The sequence below is a fragment of the Callionymus lyra genome, chromosome 17, assembly GCF_982586985.1.
Source record: "Callionymus lyra chromosome 17, fCalLyr1.hap1.1, whole genome shotgun sequence".
Lineage (NCBI taxonomy): Eukaryota > Metazoa > Chordata > Actinopteri > Syngnathiformes > Callionymidae > Callionymus > Callionymus lyra.
The window spans coordinates 4,011,458-4,038,350 of NC_141834.1; the positions used below are offsets into that span (position 1 = coordinate 4,011,458).

The 26,893-nt window shown below is 42.9% G+C and overlaps 1 protein-coding gene across 1 annotated transcript in view; it reads right to left on the bottom strand.

The window, feature by feature from the left end:
• Positions 1-697: 697 nt before the first annotated feature.
• Positions 698-26,893, bottom strand: part of dgkb (diacylglycerol kinase, beta) — a 39,493-nt gene continuing 13,297 nt past the window's right edge. The window contains exons 17-25 of the mRNA XM_087812600.1: positions 25,685-25,770; positions 24,959-25,048; positions 23,430-23,590; positions 17,931-17,995; positions 8,598-8,688; positions 7,913-8,108; positions 2,570-2,690; positions 2,437-2,497; positions 698-1,610 (exon numbers count right to left, since the gene is read on the bottom strand). Of these exons, the coding sequence (XP_087668726.1) occupies positions 1,503-1,610; positions 2,437-2,497; positions 2,570-2,690; positions 7,913-8,108; positions 8,598-8,688; positions 17,931-17,995; positions 23,430-23,590; positions 24,959-25,048; positions 25,685-25,770 (979 nt within the window). The 3' untranslated portion in view covers positions 698-1,502. The remainder of the gene's footprint in view (positions 1,611-2,436; positions 2,498-2,569; positions 2,691-7,912; positions 8,109-8,597; positions 8,689-17,930; positions 17,996-23,429; positions 23,591-24,958; positions 25,049-25,684; positions 25,771-26,893) is intronic.

Here is a 26,893-nt window from a genome sequence, read left to right on the forward strand (position 1 = left end):
TGTCCAGTTCCACTGTTCGTCTACAGATACCAAACTTGTCTGGACCTCAAACTCTGAGTCAGAACCAGCTGAGTTTGACCTCAGACAAACAAAAGTTGTGTTGTCGTAAAGATTAAACCTTGAAGTCGGACTTTAGCTCGAACTGCCAGAGACGGGCGGAAGCGGGCGTTCGTCACGCTGCTGCCATTTTGGATCTCGGCTCAGCTCCGTTGACGGGGATGTGAGCTGAGGTGAGGTGTCGCTCCTGATGCCGCGGCAGGGGGAACAGGTCAGAGGTCAAGTGTGGTGGGCCTGGGACGGCGCCCCGGACCGGAACAGGAAGTCATACTAGCCTCGCAACTTCTTTATGCTCACCTGTGACTCATTGTGTCTTTTATTTTTGTTATAAACTGATACTTTTGACTCTTGATTAAAAGATAATGTGTTAAAAGAAATTCGTTTTTGAAAAAAATGAATTTTATTTAAATACTTTTTTTTCGGAAATAATTTTATAATTATTAACATCTGGATTTTAGTGTTTATTAATATTTCTAGAAACATGTTCATTTAAAGATTAATTTAAATTGAATAAATGTGTTTTTGTTGGAAACTAAGCTGTCGATAACAATGTATGTGTGTGTGTGTGTCTTGTTATCGTTTTGGTACATTTGATACACACACAATTATACGTTAGTGCAGATGAAAAGAGCCTCAAACATCAAATCCCATCTTTATTGTTGTTTTCTCTCGTCATGATTCTTGTCAACGTCAGCAGATTCTCGGACAACAAGGCCATAAAAACAAAACTACAAAAACACCTGCTCACCGTACAAACACTGCCACACGCAGATTAAAACATGCGTCCGGTCATGTGACTACAAAAACGATGTAAAGACTTCACTTCATTGTTATTTATGTTTTGTGTTTTCTGATCAGAAATAAACAATAAAAAACCTTGTGTTTTTGTGGTTGCTGATGAGTGGTTTGTGTGTAGCAGTCGATTTTTCACAAACAAGCGTCCTCACTCGTGGACGATCAGAAGCTGCAACGAAACAGATGTCGCTCTGTCATGCAACAGGAAGTGACCTCACTGGCGCCGCTTAAGAAGTGTCATGCTTTTTTAAAATCAACAATCATTTCCGATCATTCAGATAATGACGACGAGCAAGACGTTTTCCAAACCGCCGGATATGTCGGCTGTTTTTTTTCCACCCCAACCATTCTTTTAAGAAAACATCAATAGCAGCAAATCTGAATAAATAAATAAATAAACGTCACTAAAGCACATTCTACTGCCACTTGATCACAACGGCCAAAATTGAAATGGACTTCCCAGGGGAGAGGAAACCCAAATATAGACTCCTTGGAGCTCCACAACACCGAACATTGCAGATGAGAACATCTAGAACCGGGACCAGACCCGGTTCACCATGCAGGATGCAGCACCAGCTCCTGGGGAGCCGACCTCTCCTCGTCTCCGTCGTGAGACGCTGTGATAATCATCCTCCGGTTCCCGGCTTCGCTCAGTCTTTGCTCTCGGCCCGAGTCCTCCTAAGGAACTGAGAGAAGAAGCTCCGGGTCGGCTGCGGGCCCAACAGCATCCGGGCCTGGTTCTTGTGGACGATCTCGATCTGGTGCGGGAGGAAACAGGAGTCAAATGTTGGGGAAGAAAAGTCGGGGCTAGGATCTGCTTCCGCCTGGTCATAATGTTATGGCACAAACAATGGAGGCGACATGAAAGCGTTCCGGGCGGAGCGTGTCGGAATGATGCAAGAGCTCCAAAACACGAGTCACATGTGGTATGTAAATAGCGTGTCAGAGAGCCGTCGTTAGCATCTTATTAATTAGTCAGCTGACGTCTCCCGGTTCCGACGCGTTTAAAGGGTCAACTGACGACAAACACGGGCTGCCGTGGAAATCGCTGCCTGTCGTCAGAACTTTGTTTGCGGCAGTTGAAGAGCTCTCGCTGCCACTCGTTCTGTCGCGGCTCGGGGTTCTGCGACTCGGACCCGGTGACGGGCCGTGAACGCGTGAGCGTCTCTTCAGGTGTAATTAAATCTGAACACAGTCCAAGTGTGGAGCTGCAGCCCAGGAGAGACACTCCAGGAACAAAAGCAGAAGACGAGTGCAAGTTAGCATAAATTAGCGCTCGGCAGTGAGGAGCGCAGAAGAAGAGGTGAAGAACCAGTCGGACGTGTTTGGTAGCGGCGGCGCCGGGTTCTTTGTTCAGCTTCATCACTGAGACTAATCAGAAGCCAGGAGTGGTTCTTCTTCATTTGGATCAGAACCGTTCTGAAGAGTCTGAGGAGCAGATTTTCAATCTAAGAAATATCAGAGAGAATCTGATCCAGGAATTGGAGAAAAATCTGTAGCATGACTTGTCCTTCCTTCTAAAATGTGACTCAGTGAAACCTTCATTAGACCGACTCAAGGTCCAAACATGGCTCTGGTACTCACCGTACAGGGGGTCTGCATCCAGGGCTCCCCGTCGATCTGCATTGGCAGAGACTTGCTGGTTCTGTGGAGGACGACATGAGAAGACTGTGAAGAACTTGATCTCTGAGGGATTGTTGTCGACACACTTTGATACCTGATGGTGACGGACGAGCACTGGGCCAGTCGTCTCCCGGCGCTCTTCAGGCCTGTGTAGATCTGACCCATCTCCATGGCTCCTTCAAGTCCCACCACCTCCAGGAGCTGGTCCGACAGGTCTGGTTCAAACACAGATGGACCAGGACCGTTAAGTTTGTGCTGCCAGAACTCAGATCCAAACCCTCTGCTGACATCATAATCTTTTTGTTCACAAGATAAGAAGGTCATTATGACAACAATTTAACCAAATCCTAAATCTTAGCATTATCTTAGTAGCATCTTTAGCATTAGCAACCTTTTCAGTTATTAGCATTTCTTTATTACATCATGATTTTATCATAATCATTAGCATTAGCTTTTGCTTACATGATCACCACCATATTCTTTATTATCATCTTCATCACCATCATCAACTTCATTATCATCTTCATCATCAACTCATTATCATCTTCATCATCATCAACTCATTATCATCTTCATCATCATCAACTCATTATCATCTTCCACCATCATCCTTATCATCATCACAATAATCACATCATCTTCATCATTTTCATTAAAATCTAAAACACCATCGTCATCATCATCTTTATCACTACCATCATCATCATGACATTATCTTCATCATCATTATCATATTCTTTATTATAAGCATCATCTTCATCATCTTCTTCTTCACCGCAGTCTTTATCTTCATCTACATCATCACTATCATCATCACCATCATTATGATCATCATCTTCATTAATACCATCATCTTTATCTTTTCACCATCATCATCATCATCATCATCCCCTTCTTCATAAACACATAATCTTCAGCACAATAATCACATCATCTTCATCTTCATCATTATCTCTATCGTCAATCATCACTACCATCATCTTCATTACAAAAATCAAATCATCAGTATCTTCCTCTTCTTCATTATCATCCGTATCACCCTGCCATCTTCATCATCGCCATCATTATAATCATAATTATCTTCTTTATTATCATCATCACCGTCATTATCTTCATCACCACCATCACCATCATCTTTATTACCATTATCATCATCTTCATCATCTTCATAATCATGACAGCCAGTGTTGAAGATCAGTATTAGCACAATAGCATCACGAGCGAGTCCACAGGACAAAGAACACTCAGGGACTTCCTGGTTCTTGTTTGCGGTTTTCAGAAGAAACGTTGGAAGTTGCAACAGAAAAAGCAACAAATGAGCGTTAATTAGATTAGAGCGTCGCTGTGCAGCAATCTTCTGAAATCATCTTTATTAATTCTTCTGGTGTTGTGCGCTCGTGAGCGTTGATTTGGACCCTGCTGGAGGCCCAGAGTCCTGCCGGGCCCATCTGCTGCAGCGGGCCTCGTCCTCTGCAGATGAAGAAGCTGCTCTGAAGACTCTAATTGAAAGTGCAGACGGTGGTTTCGCTGTCATTGATGAGCTCGCTGTTTATCTGAAGCACTTCCTGTAGGAGCGCGGCGTGTTGTGGTGGCGAGGTGTTGATGCCGCCGCCGCCGTGTCCAGCTGTCAGCGCCTTGACTGACAGCCGTCCGGCCGCATCTGGGCTGTGAGCGCAGCTTTCCAGGGTCGGAGTGGAGAGTGTGTGTACATACACAGCGTTGACCCGCTGACACGGGTCATGAACCCCCCCCTCCCCCGGACGACTCACGTTAATGCGAGCGCTCGCCCGGGTCCGACTGGTGTCACCACGGCGACCAGTCAAGAGACAACCTTGTTGCCCCGAGCGACTGGATCTGAGTTCAAGGTGGGAATAGAAACTGTGAACACGACCAGTCAATACAGTGAGCACGAATCAGCCGTAACATTGTGACCTTGCTCGTCTCTCTAGGACGTGAACTCAGACCAGAACTAAAATAATGTGTGTGAAATGAGTGCTACATGCTAATGATAGCATGCTAACAGTATAGAGGATTTGATACATGCTAATGCAAGCATGCTAACACTATTGTAAGTAAGTTGGTAAAGGTTATTTGTATAGCGCCTTCCTAGGTCACAAAGCGCTTTAACAATCAAAAAAGTTAAAATATATACTTCAAAAGGCCAAGACAACATACTGTAAGACAAACACAGGAGTTTCCGAAAATCAAGGACAAGCCTGAACAAATAAAAATGTCTTGAGATGTTTCTTAAAGGAGTCAGTAGATCTATCAAACACAAAGAGAGAGGAAGATCGTTCCAAAGCTTAGGAGCAACAGCCTGGAAGGATTTCTCTCCTCTGGTCCTGAACCGTGTGCGAGGAACCATCAGTAGATTCTGATCCACAGACCTCAGAGCCCGAGCTGGGGTGTAAGGATGGATCAGATCAGTGATGTAATCGGGGAAATGTAAGTTCTTCTACTAGAGCAGGTCAAAATTCTCGCTGCAGAGTTTTTAGACATGAAAATAAACTGTTAAAGTAGAGAATGCTAAAACTAAAGAGAGTTGATACATGCTAATGCTAGCATGCTAACATTATAGAGAATTGTATACATGCTAATGCGAGCATGCTGACACTATAGAGGATTTGATACATGCTAATGCTAGCATGCTGACACTATAGAGGATTTGATACATGCTAATGCTAGCATGCTGACACTATAGAGGATTTGATACATGCTAATGCGAGCATGCTGACACTATAGAGGATTTGATACATGCTAATGCTAGCATGCTGACACTATAGAGGATTTGATACATGCTAATGCGAGCATGCTGACACTATAGAGGATTTGATACATGCTAATGCTAGCATGCTGACACTATAGAGGATTTGATACATGCTAATGCGAGCATGCTGACACTATAGAGGATTTGATACATGCTAATGCTAGCATGCTGACACTATAGAGGATTTGAGCGCCTTGTCTTAATACAACAAGAACCTAAAAGATTCACTGCCCAGATATCACTTGAAGACAACACAGGAGTCTGTTTTTTTCTTCATTGATTTTTAAAGTTAATTTGAAAAATCCTTCTCAATAACAAAGGTTTGTTTTGGCCTTTCTTGGGAAGTTGCTACAATAGAAAAACCTTAAGAAATGTAAAGTAATATAATTGTGAACAAATTATTTGTTTTTCTTCTTCAGTGGAACGTCGTTGTTCTGTGCCGCGTCTAAACAGAGTGTGCAGGTTGTGTCAACACAAGCGCTGCAGTTATTATCAGAGGTGACAAATATAGTGGCTGTTTACTTCCACACCGATAAACTAAAATAAATCCTGCTAAAGTAAATGTTTGGACGAGGAGGCGGGGGGGGGAGGGGGGGGGCAGATAAGCCTGCTCACCTGTCAATCATTAACTTCATCTTCAATCAGCGTCATGTGATGATGATGCTGATAAAAAGTCGCGTCTCGCTGCTGGACATGAACACGACCAACACACCTTTTCTTCAGACCTGAGCTGAACTAGTCATTTGTGTTTCTTCGGTACCAGATTTAAAGAGCGAAAACTCTTTTCAACTCTCCAGGAAAAAGACTTGAACGAACCGAGAACCGACGTCCTGTCAAGTGTCGTGCGGAGGACTGTGCGTGTCGTCACGCTGGAGGGGAGCAGGAATGGTGGAGAGGAAAGTGGAATGGCAGCAGGAGGGCGGTCCTGTGACGAGGAGTTGTCACATCAGCCACACACGGACCCCCTCTACCAACACAAACTTCAGGCCCGTTCTAAATAATTCACTCTGCAGCCATTCCCTTCCACCTGAGGGGTTTGTCTCCTGGCGTCACCAGCAGGACGATTTAACAGCTCTCGAAAGGTCAGGTTTTTTTGTCTCCTCCCCATCCCAAACTGCGCCCCCCCCTTGCCAGTCACACACACACACGAGCACCTACACACACACACACACACAGAAGCAACAATCCTAGACTGCAGTTTGATCCATAGTTGGTTAATGCACTTCTGTGTTTACCTTTTTTAAAAAACCTTTTTCTTGATCTGACAACGTCGTCTGCTCACCTTCAACAAGGACACACACGCATACACACCAACACACCAACACACACACACTCCCACTTACACTAAGTGCCTTCCCAGGTTCAATCGCTGGCCTCTTTTATGGAACACGAGCAGATTGATTTTTATTCAGAGATTAATGGAGTGTTCATGGCAGCAGAGAGAATTGATCAGTGAACGTACGCGCAGGCTCCCCCGACACTTGTGTCACTCCACGTCACGTCGACTCATTAGGAAAATGTGAAGCGCGGTGACACTTCCTGTTGTTTAGACAAACCAAGGGATGGAAATGAAAACAATTTCTTGTCTTCGCCGTGAGTGAATGAAAAGTTACGACTGTGACTCGTGAGTCGACGTCTTATTTATCAACTCCAAGTTTGATTCTCCTCCCCTGCTGAGAGGCTGCTTGGCTGCCTCCTCAGTCCAGCGCAAATCCTAAACGGAGATGTGTGTTCTTTGGGTTACCTTATTCAAAAAGGTTTTCCCTTTTAAACTTTTCGACGACTTACTATTTTATGGATTTCTTTTCATCAATTAATCTGAAAAATTGTGGACATAAACATTTCTATATGATGGAAAGTTGCAGTTCTATTTGTGTCCAGAGAGCTTGCTCGACTTTTCAGAGGTCAGGTCGAGGGCGCAGCACCCTGAGTGAAGAGGTCTAGACTTCCTCTTTGCAGAAAGCTCTCCAAATTGTCCTGCACTTTATTCTGAGTTACTCCTCGATGACTGATCTTGTTCTCAAGTCAGTGCTGGACACTGTAAGAAGACATTGGCTCAACAGAACTACACAATCCAAAGACACTGTGCCAGAATTACACGCTCAGTGCTTCCCTCACTCGTGAACAAGACCCTGCAATCTTATCTCCGAACTGGACACAACATCCCTTTGAACCTTTTTAAATCACCCACTTCACATAGAAGTGAATCACTTTCATCAGTGTTGGACTGAAGAAGTTGTCCTCACGTCAACCTACGGGTGGTTAACTATGTAACACCTGAGCATTTGTTCTGTGTCACTTCTGATCCCACATCTGAAAGAACCTTCACAGGTCGCACGCCTCACTGTAGCCAGCGACCGGCTGACTCGTTGACGGCTCGCTTTTGACGTAAATGGATTCGAGGTTGAGCCCGAGTCGCCCGACGCAGTCCGCTCCGATTAACCGGGTCTGTCGCCGGCGCCGGAGCATTAATAGAGTAGTGACAAGTACAAACACTGACGAGGTTGTAGCTCTTCTCAGCAAACAACTCTACCGTGATTCACCTTGTCAGCGCTGAAACATTCATGAGCACCAGCTCCCAAAGTTTGAGTCGTCGTGGACGAGAGGGAGCAAGGGCGCTCGCCGACATTGTCGATCGGATCAGAACTTTAGAGGAACTCCTGGACCAACCTTGAACTGCGAACATCAGCTCTTTGGGGTCGGTGAGCGGCGTCCTCTTCTCCAGGCCTTTCTTTCCTGCCTTGCGGTGTCCTCGCCGCTTCTTGCTCTCGCCCCACAGGTTAGAGCCCCCGTGCATGCTGGGAATGTTCAGGATGGCGATGCCCTCCAGGGAGATGGAGCTCAGGTCCAGAGTGACACCATCACACTGAAGGAGGAGAGCAGACGCACACTGTTGAACCATAAACAACAAGCACGGACACCAACACTTAAACACCAGAGACACACAAACACACACAGCAAAACTAATAAACACAAAAAAAACACACAAGTGATGCATCCTAAAAACAGACTCACTAAACACCATCATGCATGAACACACACACAAAAGGAAAACAAATGTCTGCACAAAAAAAACAACCACCACAAAATGTAACACACACATGAATCCCACGAGAACGCACAATGTAAGCCCAGAATACACAATGTATAATTACACATGCTTTAACACAATTACATATATATTCTTAAGCATGTTTTGAAAAAAAAATAAAGTTACATTTGGACACAAACACAACCACACTACAGTCCAACATAAACTCACACATAAGCACATGATCATACAAACCTATACAAACACACACAAGATCAAACACACACATGTTTCAGGACAACAAGACGCAGGAACTCTGATTACCTCCACTTCCACAGACTCGTGCAGCTTCTTACACGTGGCAGAGAAAGTCTCCGAAGTGCCGAACTCAAAGTACCAGAGTTTGTTCTTTGTTCTGAGGAGAGAAGATACGAGGAGCTGCACAGGGACTCACACTTGTTTACACACACACCACACATCCCTCGGCTTTGTTGTTCCATTTGGAACTCCGAGACTTTAAACATCTGTATCGTTCTCAGGAGTTTTTTGGGTTTTTTTCCCCAGAATGATTCTCACTCTCTTGGACTGTGTCGTAACATCACACACTGACCTTTGACCTCATGGCTCTAGTATATAGTTTATGTTTTTGAATGACTTAGGAAATATATGCATGTGATGCATTTTTTTCGATTTTTAAATTTAAAATATTTGCTTTACACTGTTATATATATATATATAAAGTATAATATTTTTATTATTATGAATCTTTAAATAAGATAATTTATTATTTCGAATAAAATTTCTAAAGGTTTTTCCATCTTTAAATGTACTTTATATTGACATTAATCATTTTTGATTTATTTGAAATGTAACTTTGTACGTAAACAGTTTTTCCACTATTAAATATTTTCTCGATTTGTCGTTTTTAATCGAAATATTTTGACTTGTGTGAGGAAGAACTCGGCTTCAATAGCATCGGCTCTCATGCGTCTACAGAAAAAAACTCATTGGGAGGATTTCCTGTGGAGCGTCTGAGCCACGGACTGGCGGCAGCGTTTCATCTCCCGCGGACGACAATACCATTCATCCAGAAGCAGCCACGACGCTGACAAACAGCAGCGGTAAAATATGAGCTCCTGCTCAGCGACGTATTAGGATAAGCAGAGTAACAATCAGTGAATTATCGATTTCCTCATTACGACTTTTGTCAGGACATTTAGCTGCTTTATGAACGAGCTTTCATCGCAGGAGTCGCTTGATTTATAATGTGCAACACGGTCAATAGAGGAGCAGGAACAGAGCGCAACACACGCACTATTTTCTATTTCATTCATCACTTTTCACCTTTGACCTCCGAAATTTCACTGTCGTCTCCAAAACCTTTTTCATTCCCTCCCTCGTCACATCTGTAAAACCAGGGCCAAGTCATTTTATTTTCAAATTAACTTTAAAATCTAAGTAAGAATTCACCAAATGTGGACCACAGCCAATGTCAACATGCATTACGAGTTGATACACGCTGAGTGATGAGTAGTTGATGGAAGGAAAACAGAGATTTTTTCCTGATGTGTCAGCCTCGTGGTGAAGAAGGACAATGTTTGTTTTGACTGAATAGAGACAAAGATTCCATATTTAGCTTCCAGACATTAAAAGGTTGTTTTTTTTTCCGCATTATTCTGAGTCACTGTAATATATTTCAGAGCTTCATTTAAGTTCTTCATCTGGTCTTTTCTTCCTCTCCACCAGCGGATGGAAGAAACAAACTAGATGGTTTTTCACTGAGAGATTCAAAACGGCTGGTGAGTCATTTGTAAAGCCGCCTGATTTGAATCTATTTGTGAAGCTTTTATTGGGTTGTTCAGAGGTCACATGATGATGTTTGGTCTATGGAAGCTCTCTGGGAAATATTAGACTTTAGAGGAGAGTTCTGACCTCTTCATTTTTACTTAAAATCCATCCCTTTCTCATTCTATTTATCCCATTTTGATATCATCATTTCATTTACACACTAAAGATATATTCTATACCACACAAATGTGATTTAATGAAAGTAATTTTTTATTTTAGTGTTTCTAAAGTGTGATGGTCCACCGTGGACTCCCGATCCCTTCACTTCTATTCAAGTTTTCATTTCTCCCCTTTTCCTCGGATCACCACAAACGTCAGTTCCTGAGCGTCCTGTCGATTTCCACCACTTAACCTAACAAGACGTCGCCATGGCAACAAATCACCTGCGTCTCTGTTCATTAGGTAATTAGCAAAATCCCGGGGCGGCCGGATCGGATTGTCATTCGTTATCTGACCGTCAGCGAGGAGCTCCGACTCATCTGGTTTGTGTTTTTGGGGGAGATTTTCAGAGAAGATCAGCACGAGCGCATGATCAAGAGAGCAGAATTAAATAGAATCAAAGTGACTGCAGGAGGTTAAAGTAACACAACAAGTTTCCCCTTTGACCTTTTCTTGTTTTTATGACTGAATTATCTACTTTTCTGCTCAACAAAACGGAGAAGCAACAGTGTCCAAACCCTCTCTTTGTTTAGTCGTGTGATTGAAGTGTGTGTACGTATACACAAGACACACAATTTTTTTTTTGTCTTAAACAGTTGAACGTTTTCTTATCTCACTGTTTGAATGTTTAGAAAAATGAACAGGATGTTTTACTTTGAATTGAAACAATCTAACATGATCAGATTTCCATGGACTGCGATTCTTGTTGGCGTTCGTGGCACAACTCAACCTGTGGAGTATCATTCTAAAATTGTGGGATGCTGTCGCCATGGCGACCCACCTGTACAGCTCTGCTGTCGATGATCAGTTTCAATGCAAAGCGCCTTCACACCTGCGGCGGTCGCTACAGTGGCTACAGCAGCAGGATCCAGTTTCGGGGCCTCAGAGTCAATTTGCACAAACACCTGACGAAGAGGAGAGTTGTGGAGAACGACAGGACGACAGGGCCGACCGCCTGAATCTAAACAACACCAGCGTGTCCAGTATTAAAGGATGTCACGGGCTATCAGCGTCAGTGTGTCCCGAGGCCTCCAGATGCACTTTCCAACCGGCCGCCTGGAACCCCAGCCCTCATTGATCTCCCCCGACTCTCGCTCTGACACAGCGGGATGATCTACGACTTGGCTCTCGCACTAATTTCTTCCTGATCAGAGGTGATAAATATCACATTGACATCGCAGCTCGGAGAGTTGCATCAATGCACAGTTTTGTTTAACACGCCGCCGCCCGGAGCGCTCAGACGTCAGCTGGCAGTTTGAGAAACAACCCTGGCGTCGGCGCCTTGCCTTCAGAGACGCATCCGTGGCTTTGAAAAATGTATTTGTGTCTGATCGCGGCTCTGAAGATGGTCGTTGGCTCCGACAACAAAAACCTGTTTGCACAACAGCGCATAATCTGTACGGAGGGAATGCAAATCAAATGTTGAGAAGTTTGAAACTTCCCAAGACTTCTGGATGACGCGCGACTACGTGATCCAATACAGACCGGGTCACGTGACGTGTGATGTTATATCCCCAATATGAACTTTAGAGTCTGCGTAATGTCTTGCTGATGTGACCAGAAAGGATATTAAAGGAGATTAATGACACCTTGTTTTTTGCAGTGGAAGTAGATGAGACTACTGACTACAGCCTAGGTTTAACAAAACAACTGACATTTTTACTGAAGGTTTAAATTAAATCTAACATAAATGTATTTAAAGTAAATATGAATTAAATACAAATTGCTGATCCATTCATTTATAATAAATACATCTTTGGAGCACAAATATGTTCCCGTGTATACGTTTGTGTTGATGAGAGTGTCGAAAGTGGAATCAATTAATCAATCCATATACTTTATTGATCTCCATAGAGAAATCTCACAGATAAATGATGATGGGATATATAATCTAGTTGCTTGATTGTGGATGGATATTGAAATAAAATGCTGTTTTTTACTTCTTGCAATCATTATTCTGAATCCAGAGAAGGCGGTGACACACCAGCCACGAGAATTGTGATTGTGATGTCTGTTTATCACTTCTCTTATATAGTGTTATTTAAACTGTTAAGTTTCTTGAGATAACACTGTCGTGAATTGGCTTTAAATATAATTGAATTTATTTGAATTTAATCTAACATCTTTCACCAAATAAATATTTAAGTGTCATTCATGGATCCGTAAATAAGTAACACGGTTCATGAACGAAAGACCAAATATTTGTGCGGGTTTATGATATCGTCAATTAACCAGTGGTTTATATAAACAAAGATTAAAACATATATTTAGGTGTTAAGTCACAAGAAAAGATTCAGCACAAACCTCATGAATGTGTGTGTGCCTGCAAGTGTGTGTGTGTGTGTGTGTGTGTGTGTGTGTGTATGGGTTCCCAACAGGCTGCAGACGGGGCCACAGGTGAGACTCTTCTAAATTACACACAAGTGCTCATTAATTATAGACGACACTTTGGTCACACAAACCATTTCATCCTCAATTGAGGTCCGAGGTCGCCATCACTGAGGTCCAGTGTGTGTGTGTGTGTGTGTAATTTAGAGTGACATCACCTGTGGCCCTGTCCCTGCTCAGTTGGAGACGCACACCCACCCACCACACACCCACCCTCTACACACACACACACACACACACACACACGTCCCACAGCAGCATCCAGCCCAACAGCAGAGCTTTGATGAACACATTCATTATTCTAAAGAGTTCTTGACGCCCGGGTTCCCTGCGCCGTCACGAAAGGTTAAACGAGGATGGCGACGCGGCACAGCGAGCGGCGAGGACACGTGGGAGCAGAGAGGAGGACGGCGGCGATGTTAGAAGTCTCAGGAATAGATCTGAGCGTGAGCTCTTACGTAAGCATCAAGGTGTGGAGTGGAAGTCATCGGCATATGCTGCTACAGTGACTTGATGATTCATTAATGAGTCACGGATCCAACGACCTGCTGCTGCTCTTTAAATGACCTCCTGAGTCATTACGAGTCAATGAGTCTTGAATGACATCATGAACTGATTTTTAAAAGATAACAATATGAAAAGGTAAAACATGCTTGAACGTATCACTGGTTCCAAAAATGAGTCACAAGTTCACGAAATTAGTCACTTAATCCTCAATCCTTCAACTTGATCGTAACATTTCTGTAATAAGTTTATTGACTTTTGTTAGTTTTATCTGTAAATAAACAAGTTAATCCACCCTTATGACTTCCTGACAGCTGCAGAAATGTATCCACGAGAACTGAATAATCAAGTAATAATTAAATAAGTAAGTAGTAAGTAGTAAGTCATTTTATTTCTATAGCGATTTTCCAGACCAGGGTCACAAAGCGCTTAAACAATCAAAACAATATTCAATAAAATATATACTTTAAAGGTCAAGATAAAACTGATAACACAACAGGAGTTCCAGAAAATCAAGGAAAAGCCTGAACAAATAAAAACATCTTAAGATGTTTCTTAAAGGAGTCAGTAGATCCATCAAGCACAAAGAGAGGAAGATCGTTCCAAAGCTTAGGAGCAACAGCCTGAAAAGATTTCTCTCCTCTGGTCCTGAACCGTGTTCAGGAACCATCAGTAGATTCTGATCCACAGACCTCAGAGCCCGAGCTGGGGTGTAAGGCTGGATCAGATCATTGATGTAAGGAGGAGCCTGACCATGAATAGATCTGAAAGTAAGAATCAGAATTTTAAAGTTGATCATGAAAGAAACTGGAAGCCAGTGAAGAGTTTTAAGAAAATGGGGGAATGTGAGTTCTTCTACTAGAGCGGGTCAGAATTCTCGCTGCAGAGTTCTGAATCAACTGCAGGCGAGACAGCTCCTTCTTGTTAAGACACGAAAACAAACTGTTACAATAGTCCAGACGAGAAGAAACAAACGCATTGAAATCATTAAATAAAAATGGATTTTGAACTAATTTAAACTTTATAACTGGTATTGAACTTGAACATCGTCATTGAAAATACTTTAAAATGATACCAATAAAAGGATGAGGCGACAGATGAGAGGTCGGTGACATGAAAAGAGAGGAGATCAAATGTGGAAAAGTAAACTTCATTACTTCACTTTCCCCACGGAGGGCCAGATTAGAGTAATTACACCAGAGATCAGCAAAAACATCTGAGTGCGATCGAGGCAGTGGTCCCAGGGAGGGGGCGAGGTGTCGGCGGTCTCGTCAGGGCCCCGATTGATTGTCTGCTTTTAATCCTCGACCTCATTATCACCTCCAGGTCCGGCAGCGGCGGTAAATGAATCTATCTGCCGAGTGTCAAATCTTCGCACCTTCGCCGCCGTAATCACCCCGAGCTGCAGATGCATGAGATGGATGGATGGCGGCGGTGGGGGGTGCGTGGGGGGTGCGTCTAGGGGGAGGGGTTTGAACCCCTCGTTACATTGCCGTTATGAACTCGTTAACGTTTGATGAAACGTTCGTTAAGGTCAAATGTATAGAAACGACACAAACAGGAAGTGATTATGACGTGACGACCCGAGGACAGGATTGCTCTTTATGTCCTGATTTACATGATAATGATGATGATGATGATGATGAAGATCATTGTGTTTACAGCTCGATCTTGTGGCATCAGGTGCAGGGATCATGTTTTCCTGTCGACCCACTGATCAACGACTAAGTCGACCTTCAAATACTAGATTTCGTCACCACTTCCTGGTTGGTGCAGTAGAGCAGTGGTTAGTACTGCTTTCATGGGCTTCTAACACCTCAACACATCCATCAACAAGGCGTGTCCACTCCATCATCCAAAGGTCCACCTCTGTCAGGAGGTTCTGGACCTTCCTGGACCCGTGCAGGACAAATCCTGTTTCACCTCGGCCCGAAACTCTGATCATCTATTATTGAAGGAGGAGGAGAGTGTGTAGCAGAGAGATCCTAAAACCATTCACACTCCTGAATCTTTGATGAGACTCAAATAACAGAGCGAATAATTTTCTTAAAATATCTCAATCATTTTTCACCAAAGATAAAACACGGAGCAGTGGACCGGAGACTCACTCAGGAGACCGGCTCAAGTGCTCAGCTTACTGGCGCTCAGTCCGACTCAATGGGATCCTTTGGAATGTGTCAGATTTACAGTTCTACTTCATAGTGTGATGCCCTCTAATCGAGCTCGCTATCGGTTAATGCTCGAGGCCCTGCCTCGCCTCGGAGAAAACTAGATGAACTTGCCGAACTAGCTGTTGCCCCTTCGCCTAGATAGGGCCGGGGATACCAGTGGCACTTCCTCCTTTTCATTTCAGCAACACACTACTAACAGAGAGATGGACGCCTGAGGTTCTCCATGTGCAATCGCACATTTAACCCCCCATCAAGTGTTATATGGACACATGGTGGAGAAGCAATACCAACTTGTCTTTTTAATCGTAGTTATTTCACTCTGCTTAAAGGTGTCGGTGGTGGTGGATGGCGATTTTGTTTCAGTACTTCTTTCCCCCTGAAGGAGACAGAGGTTGAAGGCCATTTTTTCTAACTCAGCTGCTTGAACAAGTTGTAGCCACTCACTTGATTTTGGTTGTTGACATCAAGCGTCTGCTGAATGCTGTGCTTCCAGAAGACTAGTTGACTCAATCTGACAGTCTTTGATTTCCATGTCCCGGTGGTGAGAAGACTTTTGGGTTTCTGCGCTCCGTCCTTGAGGACATGGAGTTTTATAAAAAACAGCTTCCATTGAGCTTATCCACAGCCATGAAGCAACTGAGGGTGGAGGTAAAGATCTGGGCCTATCTGGTCAAATGGATGATCATTAAGCAGACAACAGTGTTCATACGTAAAACCTTCTGTTCACTCGGGGATTCATTGGGAACACAATCAAGAGTGCTTTGACTCCAGTTCAACAGTTGGAGGAGAGATGTGCACGCCTCCCCGACGCGTGCATTATATCCCAATTTTCGACTGACTTTACAGTTCGAAGACAGGAAACGTCAGCAGGGAATGAAAGAGTGGCTGGACCGGCTGCCGTGAGAGGACTCCAAAGATGGTTATGGTCGGTTTGTTGAAGCTAGGCTGAGTCAGGACAAGGATTGCAAATGAGTAACTTCCTGCTTAGGTTTTGGAGGAGGTCCGTTCTTTTGGAACTCCCTTAGGCGGCCAGTTCCACTAGGATGTGTCCTCTGATACATTCACGTTTTTTGGACCCATATCTGGTGAAGAACCTTAGGTCAGGCCTGTATCAGCAATAACAGTAACAGTTCAGTGTCCCAACACGTTAATTTGCTGGAGCTAAAGGCTGTGTACTGTATCTTTCTTTACCTCTCTGCCCGACTGTCACTGTCCAACTCATCGTAGTCCTGTGGACATTGACACCCTGTGGACTACGATGAGCTCTGAGCAAGGGGCTGCACCGACCTGGGTCACAAGTTGATGGAGTTCAGGACCTCAAAGATGAACCAATAGCGAAGCCCGGTTGGAGGACTTTAACACCATCCATAGAACCTTGATTATGTTCAGTTATATGTAGGATTCATGAGTGTTAATAGTTTCATGTGTGTGTACGAGAAAGTGTGTAGAAAAGGTAGAACTTGTGTCAAAAAGTGTTTATGTGTTTAGACAACAGATGTAACGTTTAAAAAGTTAAGACAATGCATCTGAGAACGTTCCATTAATTTGTTAAGGAGGCTCAATATAAAGAGAGATTTGGCGAGTTTCCAGATTTGACTATAGTTCTTAAGGAAGTAAGAAGGCTCTTAAGAAGGGTTGAATGACATCTGTTTTCTTGATATCTGTGAAATGCCACAGAATTGTTGATGGTTTTTTTTACGTGTAATTTTATTTCAGATTTTCCTTGAAAGCATCATTTGATGATCATTTGACGTTCGGCTCAAGAAAGTTTTCTTTTGTCTCGTAAACATATATGTTGATTTATTGCAGCATTTAAATGCAAAAAAGTTGTTTTTTGATGTTGTTTTACATATAAATTAGACTCACAAATAGTACTTAATGTTTAACGTTTTAATCATAGTAATACTAATACTAATACTAGTAATACTGTTTAATTTAAATAAAAGTTGTTGGTCACTGATCAACGTCAGCCAAATTTATAATCTCCACTTTTCCAAATACACTGAGCATTTGGTCTCTAAGAAGGCTGTTAAGAGTGTGTCAGCTCAACCTTACATTTCCTTCTGAGTGAAAGATCTTCTCGAGCTTGGAGCGAAACCTGGGAAATACATTCTTTCACAGTGTTCTCGAGAGCACTTCAGAGAAGATCGTAGCACTTAAGAGCTTCTTAACAAACACGGCAATAGTAAGGTACTCAGAGTCTTAGGTGCATCATCTCAACTCTCGTGTCTGGTATTCTTAGATGACAGACTTATACCCTCTGTTTGTCTGCTGGTCGTCATGGCGACGAGCGGCAGAAGAATGAAGAGCAGCATATTTAGTAGAAATGTGATTATTAGGAGGCTGCATGTCATCGGTTGACTGATCCGCCCATGTCAGAGCAGCGAGCAAATTCAATTAGAGCCTCAATTAGCCGTGACACTAGTGAAGACGTATGGCACGTCGTCCCTGAAGGAACATCCATGTTCTTCTCAGCAGCTGCTGCAGGTGAGGACCAGAGCAGGTTCACGCACAGACGCCTGATGGAGTGTCAGGACGTCGACGGCTCGTTCTTACATGTGCGCATGAAAGCGTGTTCGCTGCCTACCTGCTGTTGAACTTCTCTGGGTGTTTCTCTCTCATCACGTGGAAGCGGTGAGCGATGGAGGCGTCCTGGAAGACAATCGAGGAAATCTGATCATCAATAATCAATACCTGGATCCTGTATATATGAAGTGTTTAAAGAAGGACTGTGGATTCTTAATCAAGTTAAATGCATCATCAAAATATTTCAGGAGAAAATACTTTATCAATGAAAAGATCTGTAAAAAAAAAAGCATATATTTTGATTTACAATTTGAATTGAACTATATGAAAAGTATTCAAACAATTCATGAAATAAATGCATCATAAATTAATGAAAAACAGCATTAACTTTGCATTTTGATACTGATTCGCTAATTAAATAAAAACTAACTTGTTGAAGTTTTCATGCCTGTTTAAAATATTGAATAAAAAAATATGATCATACTTGAAAAAAACATTTGTAGTGATTGAACATGTTTTAAATCAAGTGAAAATCTAAATAAAAGATTGATAGTTTACCAATGTGAAATGTATTCACCACAGTGTTATTTACATAATCACGTTCAAAAATCCATTAAATATGTTTTATGCTTTCAAATGAAATACTACTCAGAATATGTGAATTGAAGGTGCAATGTTGTGAAATATCACATGTTTAAAAAATTAAATATGTACATATAGATAGACTCCTCCTCTAGCTTCTGGACCGACTGTAGGTTCTAGTCCACCTTGGTCGGACCAAACTGATACCAGAGGAAGAACCAGCATGAACAGGGTGATGCGTTCACTGACACTGTAACATACACAAATGTAATTAACCTCTTCAGACTCGTTATCCAACCTCTTCACCACACCTCTCCGTCCCCGGAGGTTCCTGGAAGGTGACGGCGTGAGGTGTATCGACAGTCGACTGATGCCGATAATGATGATGACGCGCCAGCATTAACAGCTCTCAGCTGTTCTCGCACCTCCGTTAATTCCACCAAAAGTAACCATCAAGTCAGACTGTGACTGAGAAAAATTAATCTTTGATTTGCCAAGTTTTACACTATGTCTGCTGTGCATGTGCGGCCGGGACACCCTGGAAAGCCTATCCAGAAGATCTTAAGAGGGGTTGGATAGATGAGCTGTCTGCATGTCTGAAGAAGGAAATCCAGATGCAACACTAATAGACTCAGGGACTCATTAATTCCTCGTGCTATTAGATTGTATAATTCTGAGTTTGGGGGCAGGAGTGGTGCGAAAAGATGAGTCTATTCTATGTTAATCTTTCTATCCTTTTCTTGTCTGTGTTGCTCTACGCTGGAAAACAATTTCCTGAAGCCCTCCAGAGGGATCAATAAAGTTTATCCATCCATCCATCTATCCAAAAAAAGAGCTTATTTTATGTTGATTCAAGATGACGTATAAGAAATGACATTTATTTGATTATTTTAAGAATCAATAATAATAGTATAATTGTAATAATGTAGTCTTTAGAAAAAATATGTTAAAAGCAGGTTTTTTAATTAAAAAAAAAAACTAATATATATCTAAAAAAATACCAAAAATATCAAGAAACTATGAGGGAATAAATAAAATGATAATGTGAAAAAGACATGAACACATCTATGTTGAACCACAACAGATCCATGTAGAAACAAAAGTGATTTAATGTGAGCACGCTGACATCACCAGCCTGATCTGAAATGTTGAGTCTAAAGTGTGTTTTGGACGTTGATGTGACGACACCGACTTAATCTTTGCTTCTTTTGAGGCTCACTGAGAACTTCTGACTGTCCTGAGACCACTGAACCTTAAAGTAAGTGGAAGTAAGTTAACTTTTTTTTATTATTTTTGGAGTCCCCCCCAAAAAAAACTGGAACAGGGAAGACCCCCTGCTAGTGCTGGTTTACCAGAAGAAAATCGATAGAGCTCTCTTGATGTCTGTGAACACAGACGAACAGAAGAGGCACCGGGATCCCCACAGATGCGCCCGGCACCTCAGCGGCAGCCAGAGAGGTGAGATGATGGATGTTTCTGAAGTGGGCTTTCTTACAAACAGGACGATAGCTGCTAACAAGAGAGCCGGAGTGAGGAGAGGTTGTCTCCCCTTTGGTTTGAGCTCTATTATCTCACATTTGTACAAGAGCAGCAAACAGCAAATTCGAGCGGCCAAGAGAGAATACAGCACTTTGTCGACCCGCATTGATCCGGTGCTCGCCTGCTAGCTCGGCGGACGTGTCTTGGGGACTGAAACAAAGATGCTCAGATGTTCAGAGAAAACAGAAAACACAGCGATAGAGTTGTCTGTGTGTGTCTGCGGAGTGCTGAACCGGAGCAGACACATATTCACCAATGTTGCGTCTTTCCAAAAACTGCCGCCGTCCGTGACTATGAAATGATGTCATCATGTGATGACTTTAGGGCAAGGGCCACAAAACTTTTCCCTTGTCTGATGGGGGGTCAGTTTGTAACAAAAAAAAACTGTGACAATCAGGATTAAACGTAGAAAGCAACACAAAACCTAATAATCTAAGTACTTCAGGTATAAAAGTCCATGGAGCATTAAAGGGCACCTGATTTAAGTGTCTCTTAAATTGATCTATGACCTCTATTATACTAGTCAGTATGTTTCTTTTTGCACAAAACTCTCATTTAATAAAGATATTTACATTAGAAAATAAGCTTAAGCCCCGCCCGCTTAAAATGCGTTGTTTTGGCTGAGAAGAAGTCTCGTCCAAGCAACCACGCCCACTCTGCTCTGATTGGTCACAAAAACACGAGTTGCATTCAAGGACGTAAATTTCAAACTCGCCCCTGAAAATCCTGTTTTGTACATTAAAAACTAATAATAAAAATAAAGTTTGCTGCTTATGTACAAGTTACAAAAACACCTAAAGGCAGAAGTAACTCTCACCTTATTTACATTAATATTTATTTTGTTTCAGGATTAAAATGTAGGTACTTAACTGATTTAGACACCTGCACCAGAGTGACGTCAGAATGTATAATTTAAACCGTAATACCTTTTGGCGAGATTTCAGATGGGAGAGAACTTTATTAAGTAATAACTTCAAAATGGAGCAACGTCATGATGAATGACCTACTGCATTTTGAAGAGGACGACTTCAACATTTACATCATGTGAGTAAGTCAGAAGAGGTGGGTTTTCACATTAGGTGCCCTTTAACTTAACATTTTAGGCCCTAAAATCTTGATATATTTCAAACCAGACTTTCTTATAGAGCAACAAAAATGTCCGTAGTTTGGGGATCACTGATCGAGGAACTGTGCTAGCCAGTCAACCCGGAAATATTCTACCTGTTACGACTATATCCTTCCTGATGTTTTAGGGGTCCCCAGACGCTCTGCACTCTCAACACTTCGCTCGCCACGAGGCCTCGGGGCGGTGGATTCCATCGCTCTCCACACCGTTGCCCGACTCAAATAATTACGGATTCAAAACTCTGGCACCCGAATTAACGCGGGACATGTGTAATGTCCTCTCATAGCTCAAAGTTTAGTCCAATTACGAGCCTTTGAGGCGTCTTTTGGCGGCGAGGGAGAATAATGTCTTGGACGGGGGCGGCGGGGTCATTAGGCCGACTGACTGCATTATGCTAGCAGAGCTCGCGCAGTGATTAGTTCTGTCTCTCACGCGGGTCCTGATTGAGATCATTACCCTTCACGTCACTTCCACATCCTCCCAGAGGGATGACACCATTAATCCTCCGCGCCGGCACTGGCAGGAACGTCAGCCGGAGCGACGTGACGGCTTCTTCAGCCCTCTGGGATTGGAAAAGATTTGGGAAGTTGGTCGTCGGAGGTGTAAACACGGCGTCGGATACTTTAGTGGGACTTGAACTTTTCCACGAATTAAACCCCTTCAGCGACACCCTAGCCCCGGCGTTACTGCTGATCCTTTTTATTTTCATGTCATTTCGAAAACAATCTGCGCCTCATCAGCATAATCTCCTGGCTGATTATTAGCTCGACTTGTTGCCCTGATCTGCTTTTGTGAGTCTCGGCTCGACGACAAAGTGTGAGAAATATCACACTTGAGCCCGTCGAGAGCTGGAAGTCGCTCTAATCCTGGAACAACAACTTCATTTGTCAGCACGGCTCAGGTGGTGGAAGACTGCGGTCGAAGCCAAGCTTTCTTTAGTGAGTTTTCAGATTAGCTATTTATTTCGTCGTCAGTAAATCAGAATTTTATAGAAAAATATCTGCACAAAGATTATAAATCTGATTTAAATAATTAGTTACTGATTTTTTTTTTCCCTAAACATGTTTTTAATGGATTTAAATTAAGGATCTGATGAAGTTACATTATTACATATGGAATTGTTAACCCTTGTGTTATCTCTGAGTCAAGGTGAACGACCTTCACTACTGTATATGTATTTCTTGTTGACCTTGAGCCAACTCAAGGGATACCACAAACACATTTGTTTTCAGGTCAACCTGACCCTGACATAACACAAGAGTTAACAAATATTATCTTTCTTTTTTATATATATTTTAAAATTGACCTATTAAACAGTCTTGATCGATGACCTTTGAATATTTTGAATAATATAATGCTTTGATACCAACAACCTTTTAAACTTTAAAGTGACTATCATATACTACCTCAACATTACACAATCAAGATAATATAAAAACATTAACTCCTCAAATATAAATGTTAGAAAAAAACGATTTAGTCTTAGAAAGTTAAAATTAAAAGCAAATAATTGACATTTAAAGACAAAAATGATCACAAAATTGAAAAACATTCAACTGTTGGAGCTGCTGTGATAAAAAAAAATTAAACTGAAAAATGATGAGCCGACGAATCAACGTGAAAACAGTGAAAAGTCATTGACGAGGTTTAACTTCCTTTATATCACCGACAAGACCCTTCAGAGTCGAGGATCTACCATGATAAGAACCTTAGTCATGTCACTCGGCCACGGTGACACGTGTGTCGTCTCAGAACTCACTCGTCGTGTGTGTCGGAGCAACAACCGTAGCTTTGACTCAATATTTTCCACATGAAGTCGAAGCCCTGACATTAATCTGCGCTCTGCGGCGCATCTCTAACAGGCTAATATCCTCTAACGTGGTCATTAGGGGCCCCGGCTGGACCCCTTATTCAACTAACATTTTTGAGAACATGCATCACTTACGCCGCTGCCACCGCACGACAACGCCACCCGTAAATGTCAATTACCATATTTCCCGCTGACATTTATCAGTAATGGCCGACTCGGGCGAACGTGAAATCAGAGTCATTACGGACGGCGGCGTGGCGAAGCGACAAGGCTTGTTTATTGATCGCCCGAGTGTATCTCAATAAAGGCATAACAAGAATGTGATCAACACAAATAAATGGAGTGATTACATCGTCACCATGGCGACAGACTATTAGTAACAGCAGCCATGACAGACCACCTTAGCTTAGACGACACGCTTCTGTTCTTGTCGAGTATTTGAAACAGGAAGAGACGCCAGGGTGTTGAAAATGTGAGGGTGAGACGGAGAAATGTACACTCACCACTCCGATGGAGAAGTAGTTGTTGACGATGGTGTAGGGCACCGGGTCACCGCGCTCCTCCTTGTCGGTGGACGTGACGTCGATCTTCCAGCGGTCCAGCATGACTTCAGTACTGCTCTCTATGTCGCGCAAGATCTTCAGCAGGCTTTCGCCCTCGTACCCTGAGAGGTCGCACACGACCCAGAGGGCAAGAGTACGTCGTTGAAACATCGTCGGGCGACATTTCATTCTGACATTGAAAGTGCTTTTGTTATTTCAGGGTCAAGCTGACCCGGAGGCCTGAAAAAAAAAGTGTTTGTGGTATCCCTTGTGTTGTCTCTGGGTCAAGGTGAACAACACAAGGGATACCACAAACACATTCGTTTTTCAGGCCTTCGGGTCACCTTGACCCTGAGATAACACAAGGGTTAACAGTGAATCAACAATTGAATACGTTAATTCCTAATTCTGTCCTGAATGTCCAAATTCCCACCACAAACAATTCTCCTGTGTCGGTCTCGGTGTTGTTTTGACTTTTTAAGCATCTATTTTATTGGGTATAGTAATGACTGTTTAAGCGCTTTGTGACCCTGGTCTAGAGAAGCGCTCTACAAATATTACTTATTTACTTACTTACAAATGTCTCCTTCCCCATCATTTATTTGTCATATGTTGAACGACATACTTTCAAAGTTGTAAATCAATATTGAATAAAAATGGATCAACCAACTAAAACCAACCAACGTGACTAATAATCAACATTGAATCAATTTAATTTGTTATCTGGGATGAATACTCAGAGGTTTTTAACACAAGGTGGTCCAGCCTATATAAGGGTGAAACACCCAATAAAAAATAGTGATATAATAAACAATTAAAAAGAGGGATAAAAAAAACAAGAAAAGGAGAGAAGTTAAATGAACAAGAATGTATAGACAGAACTAAAGACAAGAGAGGTAAGAATGAGAGGTTGAAAAAGTAATCAAAGAACAGGACCAGAGGGGAAGGAAATCAACTGTAAACTGTGGCACAGTAGAGCGAATGAAAGTATAATTGTATGAAAAGAAAACAGTGAGTTTCAAAGAGAAGTGAAGGGAGGGAGGAGAAAGGAAGGTCAACTGCAGGTCAAAAGTCTAACTCTGAACATGGACCCCCAAAACATTTTCCTGTGAGGGCCAGATAACTTTCCCCTTCTCTGATTGGGGGCAATAAATAATATTTTTAAAATATTAATTATAATTATATTATATAGTATATTAATATACTATTAATAAAATAAAAAATAACCCTCTTTGGGTTCTTCACAGAAAACAGTAAATAAATAAATAACATTTTAGGCCCAAATATTTTGACATCCTTTATGGAGACTAAAATAATGTAGGAAGGTGTAGAATATAATAAAACATACAGTCTTGATTTGTATTTAACTACTGTTAACAATAATTTACCCCTAAAAAATGAGTGGTCCTATGTTTTTGGTAACACACTGTATATGATAAAAATCAATCAAAATGCGTCTTTTTGGCGTTGTTCCGCCAACAATGCCGTACCTCCTCCCCAGCGCAGACACCTGGCCAGGTCGTTCCCGGTGCCAAGCGGTAGAATACACACCGGCGGGTTCTGGTCAAGGTTGGCCTTGTCTGAAAGCACAACGACAACACAGCTGAGGCGCAGAAGGAGCAGGACCTGCACAGAGAAACCCATTTTCAGCAGCTAAAGTCTATTTCCAGAGCCACAGTAATTACCTCTTAATACTGCCGTCTTTGTTTTGATTGATAAAAAATTGAGGCAATTTTTCCCCCCAGAGTCCGAGCGACGCCTCGGAGGCCTGAATGAAGATGAGCAGGTGAGTTGTTTTGTCAGCAGCCAATCATCAAATGATGACTAATATGTTGTTTTCACACCGCCGTAATCATCCTATTTCGGCGGCCCGAGGTCGGAGCCCACTGGATGCAATCAGGGTGTTTATGGAGCGCCACAAGTGAGGCCCGATATTGGCCGAGAACACAATTCTGCTCCAGACCAAGACGCTTCTTTTTTTTTTAGGTGGACAAAATCAAGAGGAAATGTGCCGACTGTGGTCCTGCTGGTACAGATACTGGGTTTGGTGGAAGTCCCGTCACACGGTTAAGAATAATAACTGGTCTATTATTCTATGAATTCAAGTGTTAGATCAGTTAATAGCAGTTCTATGAACCACTTCTGTGTGTTTGATCACTTTAAGACTCTTTGAAACATTTAAATCTTACAGACACCAAAAGATGAAACAACTGTACCAATGAAATCCAGGATCCAGCCCACAGTGCCGTCTCCTCCGCAGGCCAACACTTGGAAGTCCGGTACGTCCCGGAAGAAGTTCAACCTGCAAGAGTCCAGGTGTGTCAGACCGGTCCATGGACTTCCCGTTAGAAACGACATTCTTGTTACGTTTGTCCTCCTCGTTCTTCTCACGCCACACTCCGATCTCACAAACTATTATTCATCCGGGCCCGTGCACGCCTGGTCCGCGGCTAATCGCATCACGTCGGGCCGTGTCCAGTCCGACTTCTTCCGTTCCTTCACAATAACACAGCTGTAACTAAATGATGGGGCCTGCGACTCCCGCATGGCAGCTAAATGAGTCGCTCAATTACTCGCCGACTGGGAGAGCAAACTGCATTAGACGCAGAACAGACGGCCGCGACATGAAGGAAACTTTGGGAATATTTAAATTCCAAGAAACAAACACTTCATTAGCTGAGGTTGCATTAGCCAGACTGCTTATTGACAGCAGTGTGTGTGTGTGTGTGTGTGTGTGTGTGTGTGTGTGTGTGTGTGTGTGTGTGTGTGTGTGTGTGTGGGTGTGTGTGTGTGTGTGTGTGTGTGTGTGTGTGTGTGTGTGTGTGTTTGTGTATGCGTGGGTGTGTGTGTGTGTGTGTGTGTGTGTGTGTGTGTGTGTGTGTGTGTGTGTGTGTTTGTGTGTGTGTGTGTGTGTGTGTTTGTGTATGCGTGGGTGTGTGTGTGTGTGTGTGTGTGTATGCGTGGGTGTGTGTGTGTGTGTGTGTGTGTATGCGTGGGTGTTTGTGTGTGTGTGTGTGTGTGTGTGTGTGTGTGTGTGTGTGTGTGTGTGTGTGTGTGTGTGTGTGTATGCGTGGGTGTGTGTGTATGCGTGGGTGTGTGTGTGTGTGTGTGTGTGTGTGTGTATGCGTGGGTGTTTGTGTGTGTGTGTGTATGCGTGGGTGTGTGTGTGTGCGTGTGTGTGTGTATGCGTGGGTGTTTGTGTGTGTGGGTGTGTGTGTGTTTGTGTGTGTGTTTGTGTGTGTCTGTGTGTATGCGTGGGTGTTTGTGTGTGTTGGTGTGTGCGTGTGTGTGTGTGGGTGTTTGTGTGCATGTGAGCGTGTGTGTGTACGTGTGTGTTCATGGGTGTGCACGTGGGTGTTTGTGGGTGTGTGTGGGTGTTTGTGTGTGCATGCGTGGACTTGTGTGGGTGGGTGTGTGAGTGTGTG